Source organism: Megalobrama amblycephala, linkage group LG9 (assembly GCF_018812025.1).
Source record: "Megalobrama amblycephala isolate DHTTF-2021 linkage group LG9, ASM1881202v1, whole genome shotgun sequence".
In the NCBI taxonomy this organism is placed as follows: Eukaryota; Metazoa; Chordata; class Actinopteri; order Cypriniformes; family Xenocyprididae; genus Megalobrama; species Megalobrama amblycephala.
This window is the reverse complement of record NC_063052.1, coordinates 41,973,430-41,985,659: the sequence shown is the minus strand read 5'-3', so window position 1 is coordinate 41,985,659 and position 12,230 is coordinate 41,973,430. Positions and strand designations below refer to the sequence as shown.

At 37.0% G+C, this 12,230-nt stretch overlaps 2 protein-coding genes across 2 annotated transcripts in view; both read left to right on the top strand.

Annotated features, from left to right (window-relative positions):
- The window catches only part of LOC125275967, a 28,613-nt gene extending 23,248 nt beyond the window's left edge, over nt 1-5,365 (top strand). Inside the window, exons 6-7 of the mRNA XM_048203343.1 lie at nt 300-611; nt 5,227-5,365. Coding sequence (XP_048059300.1) covers nt 300-611; nt 5,227-5,288 — 374 coding nt within the window. The 3' untranslated portion in view covers nt 5,289-5,365. The remainder of the gene's footprint in view (nt 1-299; nt 612-5,226) is intronic.
- LOC125275965 overlaps nt 5,300-12,230 on the top strand; it is a 30,162-nt gene continuing 23,231 nt past the window's right edge. The window contains exons 1-2 of the mRNA XM_048203340.1: nt 5,300-5,528; nt 8,552-8,878. Of these exons, the coding sequence (XP_048059297.1) occupies nt 5,300-5,528; nt 8,552-8,878 (556 nt within the window). The remainder of the gene's footprint in view (nt 5,529-8,551; nt 8,879-12,230) is intronic.

Below are 12,230 nucleotides of genomic sequence, written 5' to 3'. Positions count from 1 at the left end.
ACATTCAGAAGCGCTTCTTCACACAAACACAATTCAACACACTCATATTTCATGTCATTTGAGTGGATTTTTACTCTTAGAAACACAGACTGGAGTTCAACACAGTTTCATCAGTCAAACACACATGAGGTGTAGAGATTTATACTTACATTCAGATTTCTAGAAGTTTTCAACTTAAAATGATGTGTTTGTGATCCAGTATGTCAGGTGTGATATGACAATGTTTCTTCTGTTTATTTCTGCTGCTGTTGGTTTTCTGCTTCTGATTTCTCTTCTGTATTTTTCTGTTTCTTTGACAGATGAAGTGAAGTCAGTGTCAGTGATGAAGGAGGCGGATGTGACTCTACGTGCCAATACTGAAATACAGACAGGAGATAAGATATTCTGGATGTTTGGAGATGACAACCATCTCTTAGCTAAAAACACAAAAAAAATATGCAAAGAAAAGTATAAGTGCTTTGATTCTAGATTGATAGGCAAAGCGGATCTGAATCATCAGACTGGAGATCTCACCATCAAGACAATCAGATCTGACCACACTGGAAAATACAAACTAAAGATCATCAGAAATGGCAGATCCTCATTCAAGTTATTCGATGTTAGTGTTTATGGTGAGTGAAATATTTACTTTCATTGTAATTATGATTTTATTTTAGATCAGCATTATGTCATTCTTAAAGGATAGTTCAGCCAAAAATGCACTTGTGTCATCCTGAACCCACAAGACTTTTATTCATCACAAGATTTCTGTCCATCCATTGAAAGTGGGGAAACAAAACTTCAAATCTCCAAAAACTCCTCATACTTCAGCAGTTTGAATTTGATTTGGACATTCTACATTGTTTCTCAAAGTGTGGGGCACGCCCCACTGGTGGGGAATAGAGACATGACAAGTGGGGCGCAACAAACGAGAGGAAATTTCGGTATGTGTGCTGGAAACGGTATAAATGCATTTAAAGACGGAGTTTCCTTTATACTCTTGCAGTTAACCCTAAAAAGGGCAAGAACATAAAGAGACATCAGATAAGTTATGTATTGCTTTTTTTCCCCCATCTTATTATGACTCAAATAATTTTTTATTTGCTCATTTTGTCAATTGATTTTTATTCAGGGTTAACCTGACTATTTGACTATTACTGTATTAATTTTCAAGTCAAACATTTTTTCTTTATAGGTTAGCTAATTCCTTCAATTGATTTTTATTCAGGGTCACCCTGGCTGTTACTGTACTCATTGTCATATTATTTTACTGTACAGTTTGGGAGAAAATTAAAGTTAAACTCACCCACAATATCAAAGTGCATTCAAGCACTTGCACTGTGGCCCATATTCAAACACTCATAAAAATATTTTCTTTATAGGTTAACTAATTCCTTCAATTGATTTTTATTTAGGGTTAACCTGACTATTACTGTATTAATTTCCATGTCATTTTACTGTACAGTATGGGAGAAAATGAAAGGCAAACTCACCTCCAATATCAATGTGCATTCTAGCACTTAATCATCACATATTCAAACACTCTTTCCTTTATACGTTTGCTCATTGTGTCAATAGATATTTGCTCAAAATGACAATGGCTATTACTGTAATTATTTTTATTTAAGGAATTCGTATACCACTCCCTCAAAGGCAAATCTCAAGAATGGCCTTTTGTGGGGGGCTTTCTAGATATGAAAGTCAGAGTCTTTCAGATTGACCAATATAAATTAATCTCATGAGGATCCAGTTCAGACGTCACAGATCAAGAATGGGCCTGAGACCACCATCATTCTTAGGAACGAGGAAGTAGCAGCTGTAAAAGCCTGACTCTCTGCATTCTGAGGGAACTATCTCCACATCACCTTTTTCTAGCAGAGACTGCACTTTGGCTTGTAGGACATGAGACCTGTTGCCTGAGACTGAGGAGTAAATCATGCCCAAGAAGCGTGGTGGTCTGCGAGCGAAATGGAGCTAGTAGACTCGTTCTATTATTTTCCTTTGTTTGACTTCACCACCAGTCCCACTCCAGTGCCAGAGGCCAGACAACCACCACCAATGATGAACGATGTGACGGAGATGTTGTTTGAGCCCTCCGCAGACAGTAGAGACCGGCCACCATGCGAGATGAGCCCATACCAATGATAAGGACAGAGTGTTTTATAGCCCAGACCACCTACAGAGTCTGACCAGGTGCGCAAGCTGGCAAAACCATTCATCACTAAGTTAGTGATTGTGGAGTTTGAGAGCTGGGAAAAAGGCTCTGCCCACAACACCACTGCTGTGGAAATGTGTATGTCAAACTCTGGCAAATATTTTGATGAACAGAAGGATCTGTTGAAGTGATCTTGATAGACTCTTTCGGAGAAGTGATTCTACCCTGTTTTTCCAGCGGGGCGCTATTCTGCCTCCCACCTGCGGCTCTGCCCTGGGGCCTCTTCCTGTCTGGTCTCTGGTGTACCATCTGGCTATATCTCCAGAGTCTCCTGTATCTCCAGTGTCCCTTGTATTTCCCACCCAGCCTCCCTCTCCCACCTCTTCGTTCAGCCAGTTCCTCAGCCACACCATCGTTGCTGTCCTTCAGCCTTCTACATCCTCCACGTGCCAGCAAGAGATGCCAAGAGATGTCTTCAGGCTCCATCTCGCACAGAGGATCCCCTGTCTCCAGCCTCTGTGCCCCCTGCTCCACCTCGGCCCTTCGACACTTCAGATCCACCATGGGCCATACAGCTTCTCTGGGTTCCCTCATCCTTCAGGCTCCACCTTGGTCAAGCATTGACCTGCCTACACCTACGGCTCCATCTGGCTCCACCTTCCCCCAAGCTCTGCCTCCATCCTCAGTCCCACCGGCTCCACCTCGGTCACCAGGACCATCGGCTGCACATGAGCACATCATGTCCATCTGGGTCTCCATCTTCGGTTGCATCTCCGTTGGGTGTCCTCAGGGTGTTGTCTGCCACCAAGTCGACTCCAACATGACTCCTCCCACCTGCGACTCCTGCGGTGGCTGCAAGAGTTAGAATGCACTTTGATATTGGAGTTTTGCCTTTAATTTGATCCAAAAATGTACAGTAAAATGACATGGAAATAATTACAGCAATAGCCATTGCCATTCTGAGCAAATATCTATTGACAGAATGAGAAAACCTCTAAAGAAAAGATTTTTATGAGTGTTTGAAATTGGGACATGATATGTGCTAGAATGAACTTTGATGTTTGGGCGTGAGTTTGCCTTTAATTTTCTCCCAAACTGTACAGTAAAATAATAAGACAATGAGTACAGTAATAGTCAGGGTGACCTTGAACAAACATCAATTGAAAGAATGAGCAAACCTATAAAGAAAATATTTTTATGAGTGTTTGAATATGGGCCACAGTGCAAGTGCTTGAATGCACTCTGATATTGTGGGTGGGTTTAACTTTAATTTTCTCCCAAACTGTACAGTAAAATGATATGTGTGTGTGTGTGTATATATATATATATATATATATATATATATATGTAATGTATATACATATATATAATGTATATATATATATATATATATATATATATATATATAAAACAATTTACATTAACCATGTATCATAATTAACATTAAAATTAATAAATAATGTTTAATAATTATAGTACATATAAAAACATTAAAATCAAAAATGTAAATTTAATAAAAGTAAAATTAATGATCTATATTAATTACCATTACTATTAAGATTAATATTAACATTAATAATGTAGAACAATAAACGTAGAATATAAAACATTACAATCCAACAAAAATGTAATAGTATAAAACTTCAGATTAATATAACATTAATTAATATTCATAATGTATAATAATGTATAATATAAAAAAACATTAAAATCAATAACAAAAAATAATTAAAAATTCAAATTAATAAATGATTCATAATAATTACCATTACTATTAACATTAATATATTATGTATAGCACATATACAAAGATTAAATTCGAAAATAAAAGACTTAATAAAAGAATAATAAGATGGGGAAAAAAGCAATAAATAACTTATCTGATGTCTCTTTATGTTCTTGCCCTTTTTAGGGTTAACTGCAAGAGTATAAAGGAAACTCCATCTTTAAATGCATTTAGACCGTTTCCGGCACACATACCGTAAGTGCAGGAATAGACGCGCAAACTAAAAAAAAAAGTGCGGCTGGCTTGACCGTGTATTTGAGACGCGTGGCCCACTTGACCGCAGTAGCAGCGCTTGTCATTTGTCACAACTATACTGTGTTTTCAACAACATAATGTTTATTTTAGGTGTCAGACATTTAAATATACAGTAAAACAATACATTTAGAGTTTTCATTTTAACAGTTAAATTTAAAGCCTAGTTTATTAACATTTTGTTGGGGCGATTGTGGACAGGTGGGGCTCGGAACCCTTCCAAAGTGGGGAATGGCAGAAAATGTTTGAGAAACGCTAACACTACACAATGCATTAATCAAATCACTGATGCGATACCTTTGCTTGTGTTGCATTCATGTCACCTTCCTGTTCTGATCAGTGTGTCGCTTTTTTAAGTGACCATGAAATAAAAATTCCCTCTATTTGTTTTCTGAATGCATGTTATTAATCTTATTGTGAGTAATGTAAAGGTTATTTATTTCTTGAGGTTGAAATTTTGAATCAAAATGCCATAATCATAAACTGACTTCTCTCTGGTGATGAACCCAGGACTTCTCTGATCATTTAACTCACTTTCATCCTGTTCCTGCAAGCTTTTATACGCTTCACTTACTCGTCTAGTGTGAATCAGACTGATGTTTGCTTGTTATCTGTCTTGTGATCGACAATGAAAGTTTTTCTGAATGAGCAGAGGAACATGTCAGATGCTCTTTGAGCAAACTATTGTTTGTTTGACGTGAATTCAGACTTCACACATTTTTCCTCTATTTGCTTCTTTTAAAAGAGGATCTTTAAATAGTCAAGCTCAACTAAATCTGTAGTCTGATGTTTGTTGTGTGGATTTCAGGCTGTTCTGTCGGTCAAAACACACATTAGATTTGAGGTCGACTCATTTAATTCATTTATATCTTCATGTAGATTTCTATAATTTGGTAGAATCAGAGAAAACTGAGTTCATTACTGATATTTATAAACTGAGTGAATGAAACATTTGAGATGTTGAACAATTGATCAGTAATGATTTGTTGTCTGATGATGTTAGTTTCTGTTTCTGATTTCTGATCTCTATTTCTCTGTTTCTGTGCTGCTGCAGGACAAGTGAATAAATCAGCGCTGAAGGGAGATTCTGTCACTTCTGAACTATTGATACTGTAAATACAAGGAGGATGATTAAAATACAGTGGAAGTTTGGAGGGAAACTCATAGTTGAAATGACTGGAGAGAACCGTGAGAATCCTCAATGGACTGATGAATTCAGAGACCAAATGAAGCTGGACCCTCAGACTGGATCTCTCATCATTCAACAAACCAGACCTGAACACTCTGGATTATATAAACAAGAAATCACTAGCAGAGATTATTCAACATTCAGACTCTTCAGGATTATCGTCTGTGGTGAGTAACACAAAGTATTTCAGTGTCACATGATCCTTCAGAAATCATTCTGATATGATGATCTGCTGCTCAAGAAACATTTATTGTGTACAATATTTTTTTTCAGGATTCTTTGATGAAAAAGTTCAAAAGAACAGCATTTATTTGAAATCTAATCTTTTGTAACATTATAAATGTCTTTACTGTCACTTTTGATCGATTTAATGCATCCTTGCTGAAAAAAAAAAAAAATAATTTCTTTTAATTTCTTTTAAAAAAAAATGAAAATAAAAATTCGTACTGACCCCAAACTTTTGAACGGTAGTGTATAATGTTACAAAAGCTTTGTATTTCAGATAAATGTTTTTTTTTTTTTAAACTTTCTATTCATCAAGGAATCCTGAAAAAAAAGTACACAACTGTTTTCAACACTGATAATAATAATAATAAATGTTTCTTGAGCATCAAATCAGCATATTAGAATGATTTCTGAAGGATCATGTGACACTGAAGACTGGAGTAACGATGCTGAAAATTCAGCTTTGATCACAGGAATAAATTACTTTATAATATATTCAAACAGAAAACTGTTATTTTAAATTGTAATACTATTTCACAATATTTCTGTTTTTACTGTATTTTTAATTAAATAAATGAAGGCTTGATGAGCAGAAGAGACTTCTTTTAAAAACATTACAAAATCTTACCATGTCCAAACTTTTGACTGGTAGTGTATAGGGGAGAGCGGGGTAAGTTGTCATACTCTTCATTACTCCAAAACTAGAGGCTCTATCTCAATAATCAAATAGCCACTTTGACTTCTTCTTCTATTGTCAACTTCCTGTTCACATGTGGTCAAGATCGCTCTAATCTGAGGTTAGCACAATTTTCTTATTTTTTGGCTTAAAAAGTACAAAATTTGCACTTTAAATTTTATGCAATACAACTTTGTTAGATATGAATGTTAAAAATTATTATTTTGCACAACATAGAGGAGACAATAACGTGTCTTTTGATACTTTAGCTGATGTGCTATGTTGAGCTAACCTTGAGATTTAGCCAACATTAGCACACATGTCAGTTTGGGCCAAGTCGTCACATGTGACAACTTGCCCCAGTATAAATAAACACATAGAACATGCTCAAAAAAGAGGTTCGAACATGTTAAGTCAGTTATGTTCAGAGATTAAACATGTTAAGTTATACTTTTTTGTAGGTATTGGGCTGTTAGATGTGTGTACCAAATTTCATACCTGTACGTGAAACGTAGTGTCGGGCACTTCGTTGAAATTTTTTAGGTGGCGCTATCAAGCCATTTTGCCACACTTAATTCTGAAACCCATATCAGACGTAAATTTTCACCGCTTCTGACGCATTTGCAAAGTTTCATGAGTTTTCGAGTATGTTTCGGCCCTCAAAAAAGTCATTCACCTTACATGGCGAAACATCAGACTTTGTTGGTCACCACGGACACGCCCTTCAACGAAAACTCAAGATCTTTGCAATTTAACATCTCAAAGGTCTTAAGATTAGACTGGCCATATATGATGTTTATGATCTCTATGAGGAGTTAATCACAGTGTAAAACATGTCATTTCCTGTTGCCTGCAGGTGGCGCTATGACTGTAACTGAATATTGTTATGAAGATGTCTTCAGGTCAGGACTCTAATAAAACATGTGAAGTTTGGGGCAGATCAGACATTGTATGCCCGAGTTACAACAACTTCCTGTTTCATGGTGAAACATCGAACTTTGCCAGGCCGCCACGGACACGCCCTTCAGCAAAAACTCTAGATCTTCGCAATTTAACGTTTTAAAGGCCTTTAGATTAGACTGACCAAATATGATGTTGATCTGATTAAAGCTCTAGGAGGCTAAAACTGCCAAAATTTTGTAGAGAAAATTCAAAATATCTCACTTCCTGTTGGGTTTACAAACTTTGCACCCAGGGGCTTTTTTGTGGGTATTGGGCTGTTACATCTCTCTACCGAATTTCATAACTGTACGTGAAACGTAGCACGAAGGGCACTTAATTGAAATTTTGTAGGTGGCCGCCGACGGGGCAAATTGTCACAAGTGCACATTCTCTATTCAACAGTCTACAACTCCGTAATGAGATAAGATATGAAAATGTAATGAATAACAACATATGTGCCCAAGACTTCCTTCTTTCATTTGGTATGACATGTTATACCATTGTGATGTATAGGCGCTCAGTAAATGTTAGACAGTGTGAAAAGTGTGACAACTTACCCTGCTCTCCCCTCTTGTTGCTCAAATCAACACACTGTAATGTCAGGATCAAGACCTTCTAGTGGAATTAATGGAACAGAGTTCAATCATTCTTGACTGAAAATGTGTTCAAATGTGTCTCTATTTTATCAAAGCTGTAAGACTCAGAAAAGGTCATGTGGTATTTTTTCATGAAGTCAACTATAAATACAGGCAGTTGCATATTAATTCAATTTGAATTGAAATAATAATGAATTACTTTATTAATGTATTTAGTCAGAGCTGGTTTGTGGTGTTTCAGACAGATGTGGTTCCTCAATGAAGCAGCTTCAGACAGTCTTCTTTCAGATGCTGTTGTCTGTTCTGAAACTGTTCTTTTCACACAGACTGTATTGCTTCTGTCTGCAGGATTGTTTGATCAACTTTATCAGTCACAATCCTCCTCATTATTCCTGATCATTATTGAACTGCAGTACAGTCATTATCTGATCACAAATCAAACATTCAGAAGCGCTTCTTCACACAAACTCAATTCAACACACTCATATTTCATGTCATTTGAGTGGATTTTTACTCTTAGAAACACAGACTGGAGTTCAACACAGTTTCATCAGTCAAACACACATGAGCTGTAGAGATTTATACTGACATTCAGATTTCTACAATGACAAGTTGAGCTCTTTTCATCTTAAAATAGAGTAAATGATGTGTTTGTGATCCAGTATGTCAGGTGTGATATTTCTGTTTATTTCTGCTGCTGTTGGTTTTCTGCTTCTGATTTCTCTTCTGTATTTTTCTGTTTCTTTGACAGATGAAGAGAAGTCAGTGCCAGTGATGAAGGGGAAGGATGTGACTCTACGTGTCAATCCTGAAATACAGACAGGAGATAAGATATTCTGGATGTTTGGACATGACAACCATGTCTTAGCTAAAAACACAGAAGAGAAGTGTGAAGAAGAAATTGCTTATCGTGAGTCTGAGTACAGTGATGATAGATTTAAAGACAAAGTGGATCTGAATCATCAGACTGGAGATCTCACCATCAAGGAAACTGAAACTAACCACACTGGAGAATACAAACTAAAGATCATCAGAAATGGCAAAGCCTCATTCAAGTTATTCAATGTTACTGTTTCTGGTGAGTGAAATATTTACTTTCATTGTCATTATGATTTTATTTTAGATCAGTATTGTGTCGTTCTTAAAGGATAATTCAGCCAAAAATGCACTTGTGTCATCCTGAACCCACAAGACTTGTATTTATCAAAAGATTTCTGTCCATCCATTAAAAGTGGGGAAACAAAACTTCAAAACTAAAAAAAAAACAAAAAACAAAAACAAAAAAAACACTCATATTTCATGTCGTTTGAGTGGATTTTTACTCTTAGAAACACAGACTGGAGTTCAACACAGTTTCATCAGTCAAACACACATGAGCTGTAGAGATTTATACTTACATTCAGATTTCTACAATGACAAGTTGAGCTCTTTTCATCTTAAAATAGAGTAAATGATGTGTTTGTGATACAGTATGTCAGGTGTGATATGACAATGTTTCTTCTGTATTAGGACTCGGACAGAAATCATGTTCATTGATGAGCAAATGTATTTAAGATTTAACATTACTGTAGTATGAAGCAGGGTGTGGCTGAAAGCCGTTGAGGCGGAACGAGGCCGCTGGAGCGATTGCTAGTGAGAGACGAGTGCGACACACGTCTCGAGAGCAGTGGAGCTTTTATTATGCCGCAGTTGTCACTTCTGCTTCTTCTGCTCAAGCGTATGTGTGTAGTAACGCAGCACTGTTTATCATATTAGATACATTTGTGTGTTGAAAGTTGTTATAATGCTCTGAGCGTTCACTCGGTGGCTGCTATGAGACACTTGTCACACATCCCATGTCGTGATCCCATGTTTCAAACTTTAGTTAGTGTGTAATGTTGTTGTTAGAGTATAAATAAAATCTGTAAAATTTTAAAGCTCAAAGTTCAATGCCAAGCGAGATATTTTATTTAACAGAAGTCGCCTACATCGAACGGCCAGTTTGGACTACATCCCTCTACTTCCTTCTTTAATGACGTCACTAAAACAGTTTTTTGACTAACCTCCGCCCACAGGAATACACAAGAGTTGCGTTTGTAGAGTGTGTTTGTCGCCATGTCGTCGAAACGCTGTTATTTTCATCCCGCAGTCCAATCACCGGGTCTGATTCCGGCTCAAATTGATAGGGTAAAATTAAAGACATGTTTACAATAACACTGAGCGCGTGCATCTCCACGTTATGGTAAGAGGCGTGACTTTTCCGGGCAAGGTTCGCTAAACTGCTGTCGAATCACAACACAGGAACCGCTGGCACAATCAGAACTCGTTACGTATTTCTGAAGGAGGGACTTCATAGAACAAGGAAGTCATCAGCCCGTTTTTATGACAGTGGAAACAGCGGTATACAGATAAGTAAATTATGTGAAAAATACTGTGTTTTTTTACACGCGAAACATGAACACGTTATATTGCACACTATAAACACAATCAAAGCTTCAAAAAACCACGAAAAACGGGACCTTTAATAAAATTGCACCAGTTCAGCAAAATTAGGAGACCTGTGTTACTTGCGTTGGCTGCTTGTTCCCTTCGTGACGGAGTTGAAGGAAGCGGCATGGCTCGGTCAAGAGTTCTGAAGGACGACGTCCATGGGGAAATAGTTGGCTTTGCAGGAAATGGACTCTTTGTTGAATAGCAGGGTTTACACGTTGCTGCGTGAGTGTCTCTCTGCGTCTCAGGGAGTTGTTGGAAACAAAGAACTTTTGGTGAGTCCTCGGCTGCGAAGTTCAACGAAGTTTCTTGCAGGGGTTTGAGTGAGTCTTGAAGTGGTTTGGCTTGCAGGCAGGACGATGTTCGGTCTGCCGCCTCAGTGAAGGCCAAGACGAAGTGCAAAAGCAGAAGCCAAAAAAGGAAAAGCAAAAGCCATTTCACAATGCGCGGTATTGAGTTTTGAACGGTTTGTTGGTTCCGCCTTTCCGATTGTTTTAGCCAATCAGGTCCTGTTTTGGGCAGGATTCAACGCCCAGTTCTCCTGTCCTTGTATGCAATTAGCATACTGTCCTCACAGTCCTTTGTTCTCAAACTTAGGGATTTTGGTCAGAACTTTGAAAATTTAATATTGCTGATTCAAAATCTTACATAAATCAATTTTGCACCAAAATACTGGAAAGCATTCATCCATCATAACCATACCAAACAGTACACACTTTCTGTAATAGAGGTAGATTTTCTTCAAATTTACCAATAATCAATATTTAAAACACACAGAAAGAATTCATATGTCTAGCAGTATTTTTCTAAATTGTCTCTGTTGAACTTTGGAATGTCTTTTGAAATGCAAAGCTGGGCAGAGGGAAAGTTTCTTGTGGTTGATTCCCATGGTGCCCTGCTGTGATCTTCACCTCGAGATGTGTCGCAGGTCTAGGTTTTCCTGATAACAGTGGGAATTTACGCCTTGTATCTTGGACTTTGTTGATCCATCTGTTCCTTCGTCAACAAAGTGAGAGATAGTCTTTTTGATCTGTCCCTTCAGTAAATGGTCTCCAAATGGTGGCAATTGGAGAACAGGATCTTTCAGCAATATTGTGATTCATGCAGGTCTTGATGAGGGAATGAGTTGATTCTCTTTGATCTTTTGAATGTGGAGTCTTTTGGTCATTTAATGTGCTTCGTTCAGTAATAATCCTACATTGTAATTATGATTTTATTTTAGATCAGCATTGTGTCGTTCTTAAAGGGATTGTTCAGCCAAAATTCCCTCATGTCATCCTGAACCCACAAGACATTCATTTAATTTGATCCTAATTAAGAAGTGAGGTAGCAATATTAGCTCAAAGGGGAAATATTAATAATTATTCCTAACTCACTGATTATCAATTATGATTAATTATGAATATTTGAATCAGATTAACTTGAAGTAGCTACATTAAAATTACAATCAATAACTCAGTTCATCCTGTGAACACTCAGTATTAATTATTAATTAATTCTAAGAGAATGGTATTTTTCATGGCCATAGAAAACTAATTCTTTCTTCGGTTTTGCAGTGCTTTGTAATAAGAATTTACAGAGCTGGTTATCAGATCTGATCATTTAAGAGGCAATCTATTGCAGACAGAGAGTCAGAACCAAATATGTATTGTGCACAAGTTTTATTAAATAAATCACGAACACATAGCTAACTAACAAACACAAAAACACATCCATACACACATAAATGGGTAAAATGATAAATGATAGAGTGGAACTGGAAGTGGGAAACAATAGGAGCTATGAAGAAACCAAAAACCAGGGAAAGAATCATCAGTGTTCATCATAAAACTCCCTTGTAATAAAGGAAGTTCACAATTTCAACTAACTAGTATCAATTTAATATGTTGTATGATACTTGCATTAGGCCTCGACCTTTTTGAAGAGCGTCTGGATATATTGCTGCCATAGGAAGTCCTGAG